The 23,248-nt window shown below is 32.4% G+C and overlaps 1 protein-coding gene across 1 annotated transcript in view; it reads left to right on the top strand.

Annotated features, from left to right (window-relative positions):
• Window positions 1–23,248, top strand: part of ston2 (stonin 2) — a 51,309-nt gene that overhangs the window by 8,920 nt on the left and 19,141 nt on the right. Inside the window, exons 2-4 of the mRNA XM_056476684.1 lie at window positions 2,601–2,757; window positions 3,212–3,376; window positions 13,253–13,435. Coding sequence (XP_056332659.1) covers window positions 2,679–2,757; window positions 3,212–3,376; window positions 13,253–13,435 — 427 coding nt within the window. The 5' untranslated portion in view covers window positions 2,601–2,678. The remainder of the gene's footprint in view (window positions 1–2,600; window positions 2,758–3,211; window positions 3,377–13,252; window positions 13,436–23,248) is intronic.

Genomic DNA, 23,248 nt, shown 5'->3' with positions numbered 1-23,248 from the left:
TTTTGTATTGTTGAAAACACTTGTACACAACTCATCCTGTACAGCCAGAAGAAAACTGATTAGTTAAGCCTGGGTTCTCTCAAATTTTGTTTCACTTTCCTGGCACAGTTGACTTTGGATTGACAAATTTAAAGTGACCAGGAAATTCAAATGTTTTTTATTGTTCTTGTTGTAAACAATGTATCTGTTTACTTCATTATTTTGTAAAAAAATTATTTGCCTTCATAAATTTTATAAAACAACTTTTTTTTTTTTACTTCCTGGTCACATGGAATTCCTTTAAAGCAGGCCTATCACTAATCTGACTAAAGTCAGAATCGAACTAAAGAGAAATTGAATTAAGACATTTGGAGTATGCCGATTTTATTTACATTATTGAAGTGCAGTACAGACATGTAAACATTGCAATCAAACTAATACCATCGTGTAGGGTTTTTCGGCACATTTTGTGACGGGATAGTCTATACACTAGGCATGGGATGTTTTCAAGGTATACAGCGGTTTGGAAAAGTCAAGGTTTTAAAACTGCCAAAATGTTCTGCTATACGGTTCCTAAGGTATGTGTAAGATTTTTTATGACTTTTTTTGTTGTTGTTTTTTAGGACAACAGTATCTCTAGCAAAAAAAATATCTAAAGATGCCATTTTAAGTTGTAAAGAAATCTGTGTTTTTCAAACAAATGAAGACAGCAGAAGTCAATGATTTATTTTCATTATTTAGCCTGAGATGTGTACTGCTCCAAAATATTTTAAGTATTTCTCAAAATAAAAATATTTTGTGTTCAAAGGCAAATTTTTATTTTTTTTATTTTTTTTTTACATTAAAAATAATATATTTTAGATCAGTAATCCCAATACCGTGAAACCGTGATGTTTTTATCCAAGGTTATCATACCATCAGAATCTTATACCGGCCCATGCCTACTATACACACACATTTTTATTAATTTTTTTCCCCATTCGGCATGCGGAATCGAATTCCGTTAAAACAACACTCTTCCAGCAGTTTATACTCTCATCCAATATCTCGTTTTTCATAGGGGGCATTTCTGCACCGCCCTATTTTTTTTTCTCATTTCAGAAGTATGGAAGTACTTAACGAAAGCAAAAAAAAGAACTCTTAACTTCATGGCGACTTTAAGGTGTAATTGAAACTATTGTAGCACTTAATTCTGTTATTATCTCTTAAGATGATTATAGGAAGAAACTTAAAACTACTGATTCCTGAACTTAAATTTAGTAACACTGATGCTAATTTTACAAGATTTAATGGTGTAATGCATTATGTAAATAATTAGCGTAAAAATAAACATTTATACTCAGTTGGTAAAGTATGTAAGTAAAAGAAACATGTGACGAGTAAGATGGCAATTTATTGAATATTTACAGTAAATTGTGTATAATGTTGCATACAACAGAATTGTGAAGACTGTGGTGATTTTAAAGTGTTTTTATTTTCAAATAAAATAAAACACATTTCTGTTTCTATCATCATTTGCATGGTTTTAATATTATTTATAACATAATTTCTGATTTTAATAGCCAAAATGTTCATGGTTGTTTAATTTCAAATGTTTTTTTATATGATTATATCCAATGTGTTAATTTAGATGTCTTGTTTATGTGCTTCAGTAAGTTGGTAAAAATTAATTTAATTTATTTCAATTAATTAATGCAGTTATTTAGACTTTATTAGCAAATTAGCACAATTTCCTTTTATATATTGTTTTTATCAAATCAGTAATGCAGTCTTGATAAGACATTTTAAAACACTTTACTTATTTTTCAATGGTTGTCTCAATACAAATGATTTGGTTTAATTAATATACAGTTGAGATCAGAATTATTAAACCCCCTTTGATTTTTTTCTTTTTTAAATAGTTCTCAAATGATGTTTAACAGAGCAAGGAAATTTTCACAGTATGTCTGATAATATTTTTTTCTTATGGAGAAAGTCTGGTTTGTTGCATTTGTTCTAGAGTAAAAGCAGTTTTTAATTGTTTGAAAATCGTTTTAAGGTCAAAATTATTAGCCCCTTTAAGCTATTTTTTTCGATAGTCTACAGCACAAACCATCGTTATGCAATAACTTGTCTAATCACCTTATCATGCCTAGTTAACCTATATAACCTAATTAAGTCTTTAAATATCACTTTAAGCTGTATAGAAGTGTCTTGAAAAATATCTAGTCAAATATTATTTACTGTCATCATGGCAAAGATAAAATAAATCAGTTATTAGAAATGAGTTATTAAAACTGTTATGTTCAGAAATGTGTTGAAAAAAATATTCTCTTCGTTAAACGGAAATTCGGGAAAGAATGAACAGGGGACTAATAATTCAGGGGGATTAATAATTCTGACTTCAACTGTAACCTCTCCTTATGTACTATGTTATACAAACACAGTGCCTTGATTATTCTAACTGGGTTTCTTCATTTTATTTCCTAATTGATTTAAACATTTTTAAATGGCAATGTTGGCAATGTTTGGTCAAATGCTTCTCTGTGTTTTTATTTAACAAAAATAAAAACACTTCATAAAATACCTTCATATTGAAAGATACCCAATTCCTAATGAAATTCCTTGTTAACCCTTCCCAGGTGAACATGGAGCCAAAGACCTGGGGGGAGTGAAACAAAGTTACAAGCACCTGAAGAAATTGGACTGGACAAAACCTAATGGCTGCTACAACCAGTAGCACAACTGGAACTCCAAGACCAGGCTGGGTTGCATTTTCAGATGAGGTGTCACAGGCAGGTCCGTACAAACACCCAGACTTACAGAAAATTTAATGGGTTCAGATCCCAAAGAACAAACATAAATTAAACGTTATTTTTGTGACTTTGAGAAACCATATTCGATGTTATGTAGTATCGTCTTCAGATTTATGTTTAGATGTCAATGAAAAGACCTTGGATAAAGTTCTTGTGCCTAAATAAAAAGTAGTTGCAGGTAGTTTTATGTGCACCATTTGTAAGGAATTATAACGACATGTAACCTTTCTGCGGATTGGATATCAGTTGGTTTTACTCTGTCTGAGTTTGCGTTCAGACCTTTCTGTGAGATTCCTGTGTCCTGAGGTCATTGCTCCATGGTGATTACTGAGGGAACGGTCCACAGTTTTTGCACCCTGCTAGATTTAACATTTAGCTGTGACCTTTCTACTGACAAGAGGCTGTATTTCTCTAACTGGGTTCCTTCTGGTTTGAAGATGAGGACCACCTCCAGTCCTCTCTAGACCAGCCTGTCCTGGACCCCTCTACCTGGGTAGAAGAATCATGCGTGACTGACCAGAAGTCAGAACAGTCAAACTCATGGATTCAATTTGATGATAAACCATGGTCACCCTCTCCTCCTCCTCCAACACAGGAAAAAGGTATGAAAGCCACAATTTTTTATTGCATAGATGTAGAAAATTTACTATAGATTTTAAATACTGTTCTCCTCTCTAAGAAATGATCCGGTTCTGAATCTCTGGAGAATATTTTAACATTTTATAATTAACGAATATCCATGAAAGAACTTTTTTTTCAGTTCGCTGCAGTATTTTCGTCTTAATAAAAAAAAAAAAAAAAAGTATCCTGCACAACTGTGGTCTGGTCTCTGATTTAATTTGCAAAAAAAATTCCTTAAATAATTTACTGAATTATGTTGAGAATTTTCCACTTTCCTTCCCAAATCTTGATGTTTATTTGCAGCTTAGTTGTTGTAATGTTGAGTGGTTAAGGAGTGAGTAGAATAATGTCACCTTATGACCTGTTTCCACTGAGTGGTACGGTACGGTACAGTTTGGTATGGTATGCTATGGTTCGGTACGCTTTTATGTCTGTTTCCACTGTCAAAAGGTACCAAAAAGTGAACTGTACCATAACACTTTTTTGGGACCCTTTCCAAAGGGTACTTGGCACAATAAAAAAATGAATAGCAAAAGGTGGAGCAAGATGCGCAGGCACGAGACCTGAGATGTGCTCTATTTCATTTACCTCAGAACAGCAGAATCATCATAGTTCATCAATCTATAGAGATTTCCCAGTATTTCTTTGTTACAATCAGGATATCACAATAATTAACCCCAAAAAAGCCAAAGCAAAGCAAACACTACCAGTTTCTGTGGTATAAATACAGCACTACAAAATAAATAGGAGACAGATCGACTCAGAATGTCTCTTACCTGATTTACAGTGATTTGTTCAGTTGTAGTTTGAAACTTGCGTTGAGAACGCTGTGTTTTTCTCTCTAAGGACTTACTATGTGGTCTCTGTCGCCATCTTGTGACAGACCGTCAACCACCACTTTCTTTGCCCTGCTCAGACAGTCTGATGGCTGCCTTTGCACTGAATCTTTGAAATTCTAAATATTTTAAAATAGGCACTATCCTTATAAATGACTACATTTTCGATTTTAAAAAGCCCCAAAAGTACATTATGTTGTCCAACAGCAGCAATATTTGTCAAACTGTAAAGTGTCCTTTACTTGTCGCTATACATACACACAGTTAGTCAGAATTTTTAGCCCCGCTTAGATTTTTTTTTCTTTTTTAAATATTTCCCAAATTGTGTTTAATAGAGCAAGGAAATTTTCACAGTCATTCATTCATTCATTCATTTTCTTTTCAGCTTAGTCCCTTTATTAATCCGGGGTCGCCACAGCGGAATGAACCGCCAACTTATCTAGCACATGTTTTACGCAGCGGATACCCTTCCAGCCGCAACCCATCTCTGGCAAACATCCATACACACTCACTCACACTCATACACTACGGACAATTTAGCCTTCCCAATTCACCAGTACCGCATGTCTTTGGACTGTGGGGGAAACCGGAGCACCCGGAGGAAACCCACGCGAACGCAAGGAGAACATGCAAACTCCACACAGAAACGCCAACTGACCCAGCCGAGGCTCGAACCAGTGACCTTCTTGCTGTGAGGCGACAGTACTACCTACTGCATCACTGCGTCGCCCTAAATTTTCACATTATGTCTGATAATATTTTTTCTTCTGGAGAAAATTTTATTTGTTTTATTTCGGCTAGAATAAAAGCAGTTAAGCCTTTACATTTAAGCTGTATAAGCTGTCATCATGGCAGAGATATTAGAAATGAGTTACTAAAACTATTATGCTTAGAAATGTGTTGAAAAATATTAGAAATGAGTTACTAAAACTATTATGCTTAGAAATGTGTTGAAAAAAAACTTCTCTCCGTTAAACAGAAATTGGGGGAAAAAAAACAAAACAAGGAGGCTAATAATTCAGGGGGGCTATTAATTCTGACTTCAACTGTGTGTGTATATATATATACTTATATACAGATATCTATATAGATAGATAGATAGATAGATAGATAGATAGATAGATAGATAGATAGATAGATAGATAGATAGATAGATAGATAGATAGATAGATAGATAGATAGATAGATAGATAGATAGATAGATAGATAGATAGATAGATAGATATTTGCTTCATTTCGGCTAGAATAAAAGGAGTTTTAATTTTTTTAAAAATCAATTTAAGGTCAATATTATTAACCCCCTTAAGCAATATATTTCCCTAGCTTGCCTAAATAACCTAAATAACTTGGTTAAGCCTTTAAATTGCACTTTATGCTGAATACTAAAATATTATTTACTGTAAACATGGCAAAGATAAAAGTAATCAAAAAAGATAGTAGAAATTAATTAGTAGTAAACAAAATAGTAGTTAATAGAATTATTATATTTAGAAATGTGTTGAAGGAAATCTTTTTTTCTTTTAAAAGAAAATTGAGGAAAAAAACAGGAGGGGTTAAAAATTTCAGGGGGCTAATAATAACTTCAACTTTAAGTTTATGTTTCAAGTGCATTTCTGCTTCAAACTCTCATGAGCATTTCCTCTGTTTCATAACAATAGTCGTAATACTTGCATAGTTTCGTAATGAGACTCAAAATAAACTCAAAAGACAGAGTGGCAGATTCTTTCTCGACAGAGTAAGTAATTCGTCATGTGACTTTATTTGTAGTATACATTATTATTTACAATTCATCTGGTGCAACCTGTGTTATGACTTGCTTGAGGACACAACCTCTCGACACCAGCCTTGAGCTTCCAGCCTTTAACACCACTCCCATTTCAGCAATCATTTCCCAATATATCAGTTTTCCAGAGAAACTAGTTTGTAGTTGATTCAGTTGGGTAGGGCTGATTAGGACTGTGTCACTTCCTTTAGGCCTGATGCTTGGTCTAGTCTTGCCTGTCTCTCTCTCTCTTTATCTCCGTCTGTCTCTTTTTCGCACGCATTGACTCAACCACCCCCACTCTTGTCAAACCCAGCAGCTTTGCCAGCAACTCTTTCCCAGGAAATCTCCAGTGAGAGGCAGAGTGCTGCAACACGCAAATGGCCAAACCCTTCAAACCCTAATTGAAGCCATAAGCAGAGTTTTCATCTCAGCTGTTGTTGCTCTTGCATGAAATCTGCCTTCGGATGAAGTCCAGGGTGCAGCTTGTCTGTCATTCCTTCATAATATGATCACCGAGAGATCAAGCCCGGGTTTTTTAAAGTACTGCTTATTTACTCTGATTACAGGGGCCGTCCAACATGTGATTTCAGGTTTGTGCCTTGATTTTCATGTGTGGTCTAGAGAACGTTTTAGCAGCCAGGAGGCCAGTGTCAGATGCTGGCTTGCAACATCTAAAATGATTTATGTTCTGTAGTCTACAGATTCATATCACTTTGGACACACTGATCACTATTTCTCTTGAATTGAAGGAAAATAAACCAACAGAAACATAATGTTGCCATGTTTATATTAAATCTGTATATTTTAAGTGTAATGTTTTGTCTTTTTTTGTGGTCAGTTTAAAAAAGGAGGATTTTGGATGTGCTGTGGTGATATCAGTGGTTTGGGAAACCTCAGGAAAAGGAGTGTGTTAGGTGGAGTAATCCCAAATGCACTCTTGTTTTCTTAGTCTGAGAATATTATTCAGATTTATAAAAGTGTTCACATGTAGTGACAATTTGCTTCTCACAGTCAGCATATGCAGTGCTCAGCATATATGAGTACACCCCCCACAAATCTCTCATTTAAATTAATAGTTTCTATAGGATGCTTGACAATATAATATTTGTGCATATACATTAGTTTATTCAGTATTGAAGCCAAATCTGGAGCTTATCTAACAAAATAACTTACAATAATAGTTAAAGAATTAGTAGCCCAAATTTATATGTTAGGGGAAAATATTAAATAAAAATGTCAAAAATAGCAAAAATCAAGAGAAAATACATGAAATGTTGTAGTTTGTGATTTTTTTTTCAATATTTTGCATGAATTTAAATAAATTATCTTTCCATTTCTTAAGATGTTCTGTGACTAAAATATTATTTTAATAAACATAATTCAATTCACTTTATTGGCATGACATTTGTGGGTACATATTGCCAAAGTGTACAGAGCAGTCAATATAAGAGCATAAAGAGCAGTCAAAAAGTCAATACAAAAAATAGTAGCAATATAATATGGATGAAAAAAAATAAAAACAATAATAATATATTATAAAATAGAAAAGAATATATACAGTATACATAAAACAATAAATTACATGCATATATATTTATTTAAAACTTAATACAGATTGCCATCACAAGGTTGCCGCAGGGTCTTAATGTCTTAAATCCCAAAATCAAAATTTTAGGCCTAATAAAGTCTTGTAGTGTTGTAGGTCTTAAATCTCTTTTTAAACGAGTCTTAATTGTCTTTTGTTCATGTTTTGCTACCCAATCTGGCCAAGACCCATACAATCACCAACAATCCATAAAACTTTAAACATTTTATTCAAAAAGGTAATTATTAACTCTATTTATCATAATGGTTTAATTATTTTCCTTATAATGACATTTGTTTAAAAGTGCTCCATGCATTTACTGCTGAGGACACTGACCTGGACAGCTTGTTGCGCATACATTTATATTATTATGCTTTTTTAAAAATTGTAAAACATTTGTTCATTTATTTTGATTTTTAAAATTATTTTAAAGAAAGTTTATGTTGGAAAAAAGTGTATGGAGACAAGTAGAGCTTGATGGGTTTTACATTATCTTAAATATTTACTTCTTTTTAAAGAAATATCTAAAATATTTACATTTTTTATTATTCATTTATTATTGTAAAAGTATTTAATTTTTTTGATGGGGCAAATAAAAATCTTTTCCATCTGTGCCATTTGAAAAATTCCTTAGCCTTTAGCCCCTTATGAGTCTAAAATTTAATTCATAGTGGTCTTAAAATGTAAATTTATCTTGGTGAAACCCGCGGAAACCCTGCATCAGATGTTCTCTCTCGATTCAATTAAATTCAATAATTGCTTTATTGGCACGACAAATGTTACAAATTTATTGCCAAAGCATTTATGAAGTTTACAATAAAAAAAAAACATTAGTGTTTCTCTCTCTCTCTCTCTCTCTCTCTCTCTCTCTCTCTCTCTCTCTCTCTTTCTCTCTAATATCAGGCCTGTTTTCTGCTATAAAGTGCGAGTTCATCCAAAAATAAGAAATCTGTTATTAATTATTCATCTTTATGTTGTTCCAATCCCTTGTTCATCCCCTGCCTTTTGTTCATCCTCTGAGCACAAAGATATTTTGGATGATATTTTAGATTTTTAATTTTTTACAGCTCCAAAAAAGCTGTAAATATGTTTTCTTTCCCATGTCATCCCATCCCATCTTGTTTATTACAGACAACTTGACGTATTGCCATTCAGCAGCACAACATATGCTTCATATGATTACAGTTGAACCACTGAAGTCACATGGAAGGTTTTGACCATGCTTTTGGCTCCTTTTCTGGACTTTGAATGTCTCTGGCCTCTTGCTGTATATGGAGGATGAGGCAGCACATGGATTTCCTCTGAAATATCTAAATTTATGTTCCAAAGATAAACAAAGGTCTTAGATAATTGGAACTTTAAGAGAGTAAATAATTAATAGTTTTCATTTTTGTCTAAACTAACCCCTAAAACGGTGCTTTCACACCAAACATGAACAAGGGAATCGTGTAAGGATTCGCACCTAAAAAACCAAAACAAAAAATTCAGTCAATAAGATCAGAGTTTATCATTATTGGCATATAGAAAGTGGAACTGCAACATTATAATCCGTAATCCTGTTTTCAGAACAAAGCAAATTAATCTACTGATCTACATGATCTACCAATGTGGAAATGGTACTACATCTCAGCTTATACTGTGTGGAAACAGAGCCTCTGAAAATGCATCATGTTATGAAGACATATTATGATTGGTGTTACTTATTTTATTCAGTTGATGACTTAATTCGAGGAATATTCATAGAGTTCCTCTAGAAAGCAAAGGCTTTAGGCATCCTTAATACATTTTTAATGCTAAATTTTACCCGTTGTTGAACTACCATTTTATGTGTATGCCTGTTGCTAATAAAGTAACCAGCCAAGTTATAAGTTCAAAAGAAATATTTCTCTTATTTTTCTTTTGGCAATATATGTAAATCCTTGTTTAATGCTGCATATAAATTATTCCTCTTGGAGTTAGTTTAATTTACTTTTAAATACTTTTAAAAATATACCGTTTATTTTTTAACCTGATTATGGTGTCTTGTTTACTCAGACAGTCAGATGATCTCTGACTGTTCATTGCATACCACTTCTCTTTTGATATGTGTTGGTTCTTCTTCTATGGTACTGTACTTACTGTGCATTTCAAACTGTAAACCTGTATTTTACCTATAACAATTTAGATGTTTCTTAGTAGGTTTAAAGTTAAAATAGGTAAAAAGTTTTATATAGCTTCTTTTTGCTCTTTCAATGAAATAAATAAAAAATTAAATATAAAATAAAAAAAGTTAAAATAAAATAAAAAATAAGATAAGATAAAAATATATATAAAAATAAAATAAAAAATAACATAAAATATAAAATAAAAAATATATATAAAATAAAATATAAAATAAAATATAAAATAGGAAATAAGATCAAATAAAATAGAATAAAATATAAAATAAATTAAAATATAAAATATAAATAAAAATAAAAATAAATTAATAAAAATAAAATAAAATAAAATAAAATAAAATAAAATAAAATAAAATAAAATAAAATAAAATAAATAATAACTAATAAAATAAAATAAAAAACAAGACTGAATGAAAAATAAACTATTTGCTTGTATTTGTTGTTAGGCAGTGCAAACATCCTTCATTGGCTGTGTGTTTGAATCATAAATGTTTAAGTAGGCATCAAAAATCCCCTAAAGAAGCGTGTCATCTGCCTTTTTACTCGAACCTAGAATCATCTGTGTTCTGTGTACTGCCACATTCTCTTCATCATTGTTTCAAAGCATTCTTCTACAGCGTAATTCATAACTTAAGTAATATGTCCTGTGATAGCAATTAGAGCAGTGCTAATTAAAATCATTGAGTAGACTGATTCGATTGTTTGACGAGGCTGATACACATCAGTATGCTGTTATCTCGCCTCACCCTTGATGTTTAATCCTTTGTGTAAGGCACTTTTCCCCACTGTGAATATTTAATAGTCTCTCATCCTAATTCAATGATAACACCTGTTCATTAGTGACACACATTTTATCACATGAACACACACACATGTAAAATTGCAGTGTTTTTATTTTTTATTTTGTAATCGGGGCAAAATTTTAATTAGACTTTAGTGTCCTGTTCAGTAATAACGGAATGCATAATTGCAGTTCATACAACTAACCTAATCCTAACCCTATAGTAAGTGAATCTTTGTTTAAAAGTAAAAATTATGCAGTACTTAAAGGCATATTTACACTGTAATCAGAACAATTTAAAAGAAATAGTTGCTGACAGGAGTTTAATATGAGTAATTTAAAATAGAATTTAATGTAAATAACTAAAAGTCAGTTACATTTTATTTACATTTTTGCATTGTTTTGCATTTACAAGATGAGTTTATTCAAGCAAATATTTTTCTTTGGATCATTTTATTCATCAAAATATTGTACAAATATTAACTATCACAATTTTTGTCAGTAATAACTAAAAGTGCTTATTGAGTTTTAAATTTGCATATTTCATTATTTTTGATGGATCATGTGACAGATGCCTGGAGTTGTACCCTGATTAGCTTTACCATCACATGCAGGAACAAATTACACTTTAAAACATTTTAGCATGCTTGTTCTCTCCGTGTTGGTGTGTGTTTTCTCTGGGTGCTCCAGTTTCCCCCCCAGTCCAAAGACATGCACTATAGGTGAATTGATTAAGCTGTATGGGTGTTTCCCAGTGCTGGTTTATGGCTGGAAGGGCATTTGCTGCATAAAACAAATGCTGGATAAGTTAGCAGTTCATTTCTCTGTGGTGACCCCTTAATAAAGGGACTGAGCCAAAGGAAAATAATTGAATGAATGAATGAACATTTTAACTTAGAAAACATTCAACTCCTCATGACATTTCAAAATTTGAAATGTTCCTCCTGTATACTGTATTCTGCTCAAATAAAGGTAACTTTTGATTTGAAACTTAAGGCTTGAGTTTCAGTAAAATATTAATTGTTGTTTTATTTTGTCAAGTCTAATACTATTGCTTTACAACAACAAAAACAATTTATAATAGCTTATAGCTTAAAAATATTTCTCTAAATATTGATTTCTGAGCTCTTCTGAAGGTAACACTTTGGTATTGTGTTGTCTAAAAATGTTTATGAACATGATGCCTAGTTTGTTATTTTATGACAAAAAATAAATATATTTGGAAGATATATCATCAGAAAATCTACAGAATCTAGCATATATACAGGAAAATAAGTATTAAACATGTCATGTTTTTTTTTTCTGGGAATAATATTTCTAAAGGAGCTGTTTCTGTGGAATTGAACCAGATTTTGGTAAAAACCCAAACAATACAAACATAAAATATAACAAAAAAAATGTATTTGTTATGATTATTTGAAAATTTAAAGTTATGTGTAATAACAATGAAATGACGTAAGGATAAAGTACTAAACTACTGAACCATATGTAATACTTTTATATAAAAGTTTTTGGCTTTTTTTGGTGATGGCAGCTTAAAGACGCATCTTATATGGAGAATGAAGTCACATGAATTGCTCAGGTGTGAGTTTTTTCACAGACTTCAACAGAGTGTAAAAATCTAGATGGTTCTGTGAGTCTTGTCTATCAAATCTGATCTTTAATTTGTATTTTCAGTTGGATTCAAGTCAAGTGATTGGCTGGGCCATTCAATGGCTTGATTTTCTTTCTTTGAAAGCCCTTGAGAGTTTCCTTGACATCATGTTTTGCATCATTGTCTTGCTGAAATGTCCACCCCTCCAAAATGTAGAATTTGGACTGAAATGTAATATTAATTTATGATGATGCAGAGGGTTGCTGAGAGATTATAGCTGCTGTCAAGGCTTTTACTGCCATTTTACACCTCCCTTTCTTTATGTGTTCTATACTTTTTCCCTGCATCATTTCATTTTATCACACATAACTTAATTTCTAAACTAATTAGATTTGTTTTCTTTACATATATGGATTAATTTGGTTGTTAAGTCAACGGCACCTTTAGAAATATGTTTTCTGAGAAAAATGGTGACGTGTTCAATACTTATTTTCCCCACTATATGGTATACACATTGGTCTGCATAAAGGATGTGTTTTTGCATGATTTATTGCTTTTTAAATCCAGAATTGTGAAGGCTATTATTTTGTATATGACTATAATATACAGCTGTAATCAGAATTATTAGCCCGCCTTTGAGTTTTTTTTTTTTCTTTTTTAAATATTTTCCAAATGACGTTTAACAGAGCAAGGAAATTTTCACAGGATGTCTGATAATACTTTTTATTTTAAATAAAGTCTTATTTGTTTTATTTCAGCTAGAATAAAAGCTGTTTTGAATTTTTTAAACACTATTTTAAGGTCAAAATTATTAGCCCCTTTAAGCTAATTTTTTCCGATAGTCTACAGAACAAACCATCGTTATACAATAACTTGCCTAATTACCCTAACCTGCCTAGTTAACCTAATTAACCTAGTTAAGCCTTTAAATGTCACTTTAAGCTGTATAGAAGTGTCTTGAAAAATATCTTGTACAATATTATTTGCTGTCATCATGGCAAAGATAAAATAAATCATTTATTAGAAATGAGTTAATAAACTATTATGTTTAGAAATGTGTTAAAATTGGGGAAACAGAAATTGGGGAAAAAAATAAACATGGGGGCTAATAATTCTGACTTATCTGCTTCATTGCAGGTCCCAGACACAGCATTTGCTCTTCGGCCAGTTTCTGGAGTGCCGTTCCCCCTTCAGAGAGCAGCTGGACCACCCAATCAGAGGAGCAGAGCTCAGTGAGCATGGGGGCGTCTTCCTGTGACCTGCCATCTCTAAACACTGAAGAGCCAGCAAGTCAAACACCCTCCTGTCCACACTCTCCCAGTGAGTATCCAAGGTCCCCTCTATGGCCTCTATATATTGTAAAATAGACCTTTTTCTTAAAATGCTAAATTACCCATTATGCTTGAAGTCCGAAAAAGTTGGGACAGTATGGAAAACGCTGATAAAAAAAGTAAAATGATTCCTAAATTTACTTTAACTTGTATGTCATAACAGACAATACAATAGCACGTTATTAAATGTGTTCCTCATGATTTATTTATTTTTTAAATAAACACATATTCCAATTTTGGTTCTTGCAACACATTTCAAAAAAAGTTGCAATAGTAAAGCATTTACCACTTTATGTTGGCAATTGTTTTCACAACACTTTAAAGATGTTTAGGGACTGAAGACACAAAGTGATGAAGTGTTTTAGGTGTAGTTTTGTCACAATCTTCCTGCAAACAAGTTCGGCAACAGTACGGGATCTGTGCTGTTGCAATTTGCTCTTTAAAACAGGTCAGAACTGCAGGCAGGTCAGTACAGTACCTGTATCCTCTTCAGCCACTACTTCCTTTTTTATTTGCGCTTTCTATACTGTCCTAATCTTTTCTGATTTAGAGCTGTATTGAAAGAGTCACGTTTGGACAGCTTTGAAGTAGTTTTAGTAGTTTTAATGCTTTTAACTTGTTTTTAACATCTGTGAACTAATATTGCTGAAAAATTCCACCTCCTGGTTTGATTATTTGAAACATTCTATGTTATGAGACTTTAAATCAAACATTGTGAGCCATTGTCAGCATAAGATGTAGGGGCAGATCTAACAAGGTGGCACGGGGTGGGAATTCCCACCCTGAGAAAAAGCATTGCCACCACATCTGTCACTCCAGCACTGGTAACCCAGCGTATAAAATATAAAACATTTGCCTTGACCGATTTACAGCATGGATGTGCATCATTGTAAGGACATAAAAATACCATATACCTGTAATTTATTCATGCTTCATTGCTTCATTTTTTTATTATTATTATAATTTTTTTCCCCCTGTTTATTGGTATTTAATAAATAATAAAAATTTATAATATAATAATAATATAATATGAAAATAACATAATATTAGAAAATAAATAATAAGTGATATAATAATGAAAAATACTATTCCTACCACTGATAATTTGTTAGGCTCTATAAAAATAGCTCCAAGCATGTTCCAAGCCCCAAACTCTGTTATTGCTCAGTGAAATCTAATGTTTGAATAGCCACAATGTAAAAAATGCTGGGCTCCACACAATTGTTTTGTGTTGGGAGAACATAAAGGAATTAAGTTAACTTCATTTTTATGAATGTAAGATGATTGAACAACAAAAAAATTAAGTTGTCCCAAAAAATCTCTAAAATTGTGTTGTTTTTCATTCATTCATTTTCTTTTTTCGGCTTAGTCCCTTTATTAATCTGGTGTTGCCACAGCGGAATGAACCGGCAACTTATCCAGCATGTTTTTTACGCAGCGAATGCCCTTCCGGCTGCAACCCATCACTGGGAAACATCCATACACTCATTCACACACATACACTACGGACAATTTTAGCTTTCCCAATTCACCCATAGTGCATGTCTTTGGACTGTTTGGGAAACCAGAGCACCTGGAGGAGCCCACGCGAACACTGGAAGAACAGAAATGCCAACTGACCCAGCAGAGGCTAGAACCAACGACCTTCTTGCTGTGATGCGATCATGCTACCCACCGCACCACCATGACACCTGTGTTGTTTTTAGCTCATTTTAAACAATTTGTTTAAACAAACAAATATACGTATACATAATACAGTGCAAAATATAATGACATGCTTTTAAGACAAGATACATCAAAATGCAGTCTGTACAATAAATATGTAAAAATCACATGATACAAACATATTTAGATCAAAGACAAGTGTGATTTAAGATTTAACATAATACAGTACCTGACAAAAGTCTTGTTGCCTATCCAAGTTTTAGGAACAACAAGTAATAACTTGACTTCAAGTTGAGCATTTGGTATCAGAAGTGGCTTCAATGACTCTAGATTACACTTATTTTACCAAAATAAAATAAAGTCATGCCTTGATTTTTAATTATTTAATTAGGACAGTAAGGTCTGACTTTGCTTAGACAAAAGTCATGGTGCAGTGGAAAAATAATTCATATTGTGTATGACTCCTGTGAGCTTAGAGGACCGCATCAATACATCTCTGAAATGACTCATAACTTATTAATAAAGTCATCTGAAATGGCAAAGAAAGCATTCTTGCAGGACTCCCAGAGTTCATCAAGATTCTTTGAATTCATCTTCAATGCCTCCTTCATCTTACCCCAGACATGCTCAATAATGTTCATGTCTGGTGACTGGGCTGGCCAATCCTGGAGCACCTTGACCTTCTTTGCTTTCAGGAACTTTGATGTGGAGGCTGAAGTATGAGAAGGAGTGCTATCCTGGTGAAGATGATTGGGATGCAGTTCAACAGATGATTCATCATAAAAATCTACCTTCTGCCACTTTTCCAAATGAATAATACAAGAAGTCAAGTTATTATTTATTGCTCTTACAACTGGGATTGACGACAAGACCTTTGTCAGGTGCTGTACACCTTCCACACACTCAAAAAAAGGATTGTTTGCTGCTTGTTCAAACTACTTATATAAAATGAGCTGAATCAACACTATTATTAAGATTTTTTTGAGTGGACAACTTAATTGTTTTATGTTCAATCCACTTACATTTGCACAAACAATCAAGGTAACTTTATCGAATTGTGTTGGGACAGCATGAAGAAATTGTGTGCATTTTTTTACAGTGCATATAGTTTGACTGTTGATGAGTGATTTTGGCTAACAATAGACAATATTTTGTCAGCCCAGCATAAAATTTGTTCGCATATGTGAGTGATTTACTAGCTTTATAGAAGAGTACCACACACACAGATGTAGCTGCTAGTTAATAAATGGGTAACTCTCATCATCTGAACATCTTTAAGTAGCACTCAGAGCCTCAAACAGTAATTAAAGTCTGTCCCCTCGTGAGGAGACAGAGAGAAGTGAGAATTGTGCAGGAAATGCTTCACACGCTGACTTATCCATCAATAAATCCCTTCCGTTGCCTCCGGGGTCGCATCCAGGAACGCAGCCGGAATGAAAAGACGGCAGGTTTAGGAGTAAATGATGGTGGAATCGGGACAAATAAATTGAGCCGGTGTGTGACAGCTGCTCCTCAGATGCTCCTCTGGTGTGAGCGATGGCGGCTCTGAAGGAACGCTGTGCTGATTTGAGGCAGGAATCTCTCTCTCCAGCAGGTAATTTGCGGTTAGCGCTCCTGCACGATCCATCTCAGGCCTCTCGCCTCGGCCTCCAGCAATAGCTCACTCACACCAGGGTTTCTATGGAGACTGCAAGAGGGTGAGGTGCTTAAGATGGTTTTATTTATTAAAATGCAGCATGCTTCATTTCTCAGATGGAGGGAGGATGGAGTCACTGCAACAGAATTTTCACTTAAGGGAGAAGTGAGTCGAAGCGTGTGATGCTGAGTGTTAGTCAAAGCAAATGTTGCGCTAAATAGTCAAATGTGAAATTACGACAAGCTGCGCTGGAGTTTGATCATGTCTGAGCCTATTAAACAAAAAAGATAAGATTGTGCTGTGAAATATGCTTTATTTAAAGAAAGTTTTTCTTTTAAAACACTGCTGTTTAAATGTTTGACTAATTTGTTCTTTATCTGTAGGAAATTAGCAGTTTTATAGAGTATTTTGAGGGATGTAAACAAAAACAATGTTCCCAACGTACTTCTTGTTTTACATTTTTTATTTCTAAAGCTTTAGTGAATCCAAAAAGAGCCACATATTGATAAATAATGTTATGACAGCTGTTTTAACATCAAGTTATGATTGAATTTCCTCTTACTACAGTTATGAAATAGTTTGATAACAAGCAGGAAATGTTCATGGACCAATGGCATGACCACATTGAAATGGTCTATTCTGTGATTAATCAAACATAGCAGTGGACTGGAGACATAATGATGCAAAATATTCTATGTCCGAAGCACCTGGAGGAAACTCATGCGAAAATGGGGAGAACATACAAACTCCACACAGAAATGCCAGCTAACCTAGCCGGGACTCTAACCAGTGACCTTCTTGCTAACCACTGAGCCACCGTGCCGCCCACTAGTATTCAATTTAAGTGCAATGTAAAGACTTAACTAAGTTAATTATGTTAAGTAAGTTAGGTTCATCAGGGAAGTCATTGGACAACAGCGATTTGTTTTGTTGCCAATAATTAAAACAAAATAATTCTTAGAGGGGCTAAAATATTGACCTTAAAAAGGGTTTTAAAAAACGTTAAACTGTTAATTCCAGCCTAACTAAAAGAAATATTAAAAGAACTGGACTTTCTCCAGAAGGAAAAAAAAATTTAGAAATACTGTGAAAATCTTTCTGGTCTGTTAAACATAATTTGGTATATATTAAAAAAAAAGAATACAAATTATTCAATATTATTTATTCATTCATTCATTTTCTTTTTGGCTTAGTCCCTTTATTAATCTGGGGTCGCCACAGCGGAATGAACCGCCAACTTATCCAGCATATGTTTCTCAGAGTGGATGCGCTTCTAGCTGCAACCCATCACTGGGAAACACCCATACACTCTCATTCACACACATACACTACAGACAGTTTAGCTTACCTAATCCACCACATCTTTGGACTTGTGGGGGAAACTGGACCACCCGGAGGAAACCCAGGCGATCATGGGGAGAACATGCAAACTCCACACAGAAATGCCAACTGACCCAGCCGAGGCTCGAACCAGCAACCTTCTTGCTGTGAGGCGATCGTGCTATATATATATTGTCTGAGCCACACCATAAAACCTCAAACTGTTTAAAAATGTGCTTTCCTTGGCCACGTTTGCCCCTCCCATCGGCCTTTGCTCCTTCTCTCACTGTGCTGATGTGTACTTCAAAAACCTGGCAGCATGGTGTCCTTCTTTTTGTTTTCTTTCCACCATGCGACCCATACTGTAGGTGTTGCTCCATGATTGTTTATTTACAGCAGTGTGTAAATTTGTGGATTATTTATGTGCTTAGTCGACTGTGATTTTATTTATTTTTTCTTTCTTTATTTTCCCACAAAAAACGGTCTTGGCCTGTATTCGTTTAAAGCCCTGCATGTCAAATGTTTTCTTTAGAGGGTTTCTCTGCTCATGATTTACAGTTTATATTCATGAATGAAACATTTTAGTTCTGAATGTGTCATTGTACGCAGTGAATACTAGTGTTTATGCAGCTGTAGGTCTTTATGAAAGCTTTGTGCTGGACTAATTTACAGGCACAGATGGCTGATGATGGTCTTTATCAGTACGTGCAGTGCATTTGATAAACAATGCACATTTTTCTTCTTATTCCATTTCCTGATGATGCATAAGAATGCTGCCATCCGTAGAGATTGAATGCGCGTTTGCTCAAGAGAGGAAGAGAAAGAGTTTGTGTGAATGTGCTGTTTTGTCATATCCAGTGGAGCCCACACAGAAGGGCATTGTCGTCGGTTTGCAAATCTCCACAGAGAACGGCAGAAGTGTACTGTAATCTCTGATCAGCAGAGGTTATAGAGTAGAGCAACAGCTTGTTTAAGAGCACGTCCTGCTGGGAATCTCGCACGCTTCTTTACCGTTTCTGGCCTTTGACCCCTGCAAATGTCCCAATAAAAACAGCTGCCTCCTGTGACTCACACCTGCAGCTCTCACTCTGTTTCACATTATAGCAAAGTTCTGCCTGTCAGAGATGACACTTCTGCTCCAACATGGTTTGGTGAGTTTAAATGGGAAACGTCTTTTAAAGCGGGAATTTTTTTTGCTGGTGTAAAATAAACAGTTTTATCTCCATGATTTATGTAGATGTAAAGCCAAAACAATATCAAACATAAACCATATTAAGTAAAATGATAATAAATGTAAAGCCAAACAATATTAAAATAAACCAAATTAAATAAAATAATAGTAGATGTACAGCCAAAACAATATTAAAATAAACCAAATTAAATAAAATAATAGTAGATGTACAGCCAAAACAATATTAAAATAAACCAAATTAAATAAAATTACAATATATGTAAATGCAAAACAATATTAAAAATAAACCAAACTAAATATAATAATAATAAAAATAAAATAATACTAAAAATAAACCAAATTAAATAAAATAATAATAGATGTAAATGCAAAGCAATATTAAAAATAAACCAAATTAAATAAAATGGTAATAGATGTAAAACCAAAGCGAGATTCCAAATAAACCAAATTAAGTATAATAATAGATTTAAAAAAAAAAAAAATTAAAACAAGCCAAATTAAGTAAAATAATAAACAATGACAATGCCACAATTTAGAGTAAATTTAGGAAAGTTAAGACGACGACTTCTAATTTTCATTATTAATTCATGTTAACTCAGGTCCATTATATGAAATTAAAAGATAGATGTTTTTTCTTTTTTGTATAAGATATTAGTAAATGTTGGGAATAACATTAGGGTTAATAAATGTTTTTTTCTCCACATTTTTCATTGTTAGTTCATCAATAAATTTAAGTAAGTTTTTTTTTTTTCTTTTTTCTTTTTTTTTTTTACAACTGCAACCTTATAAAAACATTTAAAGGCTGGTTAATCTTTAATGAATATAATTTTGCTGTTATTATCATTTTAAAATAAATGTCTTGTTTAAATAAATACATTTTAAATATTTATTATTGTTCATTAAATTCATTAAAAAAAAAATCTGGTTCATCTTTAATCGTTAGATAGTTCATGAATTAAGTTAATATTAAAAAGTGTAACCTTAACCTAAGTCTTTTAAAACAATCAAAGTCTGGTTTATTCAATATGGATAGACAGTAATATTTTATTTTTTTAATTCATTCATTCATTTTCTTTTCGGCTTAGTCCCTTTTTTAATCTGGGGTTGCCACAGCGGAATAAACCGCCAATTTATCTAGCATATGTTTTACGCAGCGGATGTTTTTCTAGCTGCTACCCATTACTGGGAAACATTCATACACACTTATTCACACACATACACTATGGACAATTTAGCTTACCCATTTACCTATACCACATGTTTTTGGATTAAAAAAAAAAAAAAGAATTATCCTGTGTGATTTAGCAATAGATCGTTAAATGGAATTATAGTGGGTATTTTAAAATCAACTCTTAAAACTAACTTTTTTAGGGTAGCTTTTATTTGATTAGATTTCATCATTATTATATGTGTTTTTAATTGTTTTTATTATTATATATTTTTTGCATTCATGCTTGTATATATCTTTTACTGCTGCACATTTTATATGTCTGTAAAGTGCCTTGAGATGCTACTTCTAAAGGCGCTAGATAAAAATTAAGGTTATTTTTATTATTGATCAGTTAATGTTGACTTTACAGGTAGTTGCAAGCAGGGTTATTATAGTTCACTACAATTAAAATAATTTTGTTGCTTGAAATAAAATAAAACATGGTATTTTACAATGAATAATACAGTAAGAATGTGAATCTAAATCAACTCATACATTTAATGAACAATAATTGTTATGAATGGGAGTGAAGTAGAGCTTATTCTCTAGTATTGTTAGTTAATGCCCTGGTCTAGTTTAGAAGGACTGATCTGAAACCAGCAGAATAAAGGTCAGTAGCTCAAAGGATTGAGGGATCAAGACATCAGTGTAAACACAACCTGTCAACCATTTGTTTGTAGTCAAATGCCAGTTCAGCTGCACATCTTGCATCAGTAGAAAATAGCTGTTAGTTGCACAAATATGTTATTGTTGATGCGTTTTTTGTTTTGTCGATGCGCATTGCGAATTCTGATTTCCACAAAATGTCTCTTTTATATGACACTTAAATGGCATATTCAAAAGATTTGATTATTTTTATATGATTAAAAGCTAACACCAGAGAATAAAGTAAACACAGGCAAATTTCAGAAACAAAATAAATGCAGTGATTACAATTGTAAAAAAAAAAAGTGGTTGGAATTAACATTAGGTTAATAAATGCTTTTTTAAATATTTGCTTTTGTTAGTTCATTAATTAAGTCAAGTAATTATTTTAACAAATGTAACCTTATTTTAAAAACTTTTCCTTATTCCTTAATGGATATGAAATTTCTAATATTACTATTTTTATATTAAATATCTTGTTTAAATAAATGAATTTTAAATATTTGTCATTGTCAAATATGTAATTGTCGATGCGTTAGTTTCTGATTTCCACAAAACACTTGACACTTAATTGGCATATTTAAAAGATTGGATTACTCTTTTGCATGGTTAAAACTAACAGCGTTTTTCAATGGTAAAAAAAAAAAAAAACTGTAAAAATGTGAAACCTGGTTACCAATAAGTTTCCTTAATATATTCAGTGAATTGACTTTTCCAGAACTTCCTGTATTGACACTTGACTTTTAAAGACTTTTTTTGTCTGTTGACATTACTATTGTTCCTTTTAGTTTTTTTCCCATCATTTATATACATTAGAGCTTTGTTAAATCTTTTGATAAATAGTGTTTAGTTTCATGTATATGTTTAGTAGTGTGTATGACACTTAATACCATTGGCTCAACTTATGACTTTCTCATCACTTTTGGTGGCATTTTTGTCAGTGTAACAAACAATGTGTAGACTTAAGTACTTCAAAACTTTGTTGTGTTAACACAATAAATTAATGAAATATGATAAAACTGATAATGATAAAAATTGATAAATTGAATGATAAAATTCTGGCTATCACAGCTGCCTTTTTTGCCGTAAATTGTTTAGTTTTTTTGTGTTTTCTTTATAATAGGGCTGAACAATATATCATTTGAGCATCGATATTGCAATGTGTGTATCACAATAGTCACATTGCATTAGATTATTCATTAAATCTTAAAAGATGAAGAGAATATTAAATACAATTTTTTTTATTATTTATAGAATTATGACCTTCTTATTTTACATTTGCTTGTTTAATTTCTGTACTTGAATACTATTTAACTCCACATAAAGAACTGTTTATTTCACTTTATTATACTGTATTATTAGCCCTCCTGAATTATTAGCCCTCTTGTTTATTTTTTCCTCTAATTTCTGTTTAACAGAGAGCAGATTTTTTTTCAACGCATTTCTAAACATAATAGTTTTAATAACTCATTTCCAATAACTGATTTATTTTATCTTTGCCATGATAACAGTAAACAAAATTTTACTAGATATTTTTCAGGACACTTCTGTACAGCTTAAAGTGGCATTTAAAGGCTTAACTAGGTTAATTAGGTTAACTAGGCAGGTTAGGGTAATTAGGCAACTTATTGTATAACAATAAATAAAGCTTAAAGGGGCCAATGATATTGACCTTAAAATAATTTAAAAAAATAAAACTGCTTTTATTCTAGCCGAAATAAACAAATTAGAAATAAGGAAGTAAAATATGTTATCAGACATACTGTGAAAATTTCCTTGCTCTGTTAAACATCATTTGGGAAATATTTAAAAAAAGAAAAAAAATTAAAGGGGGGCTAATAATTCTGACTTCAACTGTATATATATATATATATATATATATATATATATATATATATATATATATATATATATATATATATATATATATATATATATATATATATATATATATATATATATATATATGCATTTAAAATATTCTTGTAACTTATTTTATGATACTCTGACTGCATAGAAAAAGACTTGATGATCCCAATTGATCTAAATTAAGGAAATCCTTCTACTTAGAACTATTTAAATCATCTGGTGAAATTCGATTCATATCGCAAAATATATTATCGCAGTTAAACAA

This window comes from Danio aesculapii, chromosome 17, assembly GCF_903798145.1.
Source record: "Danio aesculapii chromosome 17, fDanAes4.1, whole genome shotgun sequence".
NCBI lineage: Eukaryota > Metazoa > Chordata > Actinopteri > Cypriniformes > Danionidae > Danio > Danio aesculapii.
The sequence above is the reverse complement of the archived record's forward strand: the minus strand, read 5'-3'. Positions and strand labels throughout refer to the sequence as shown.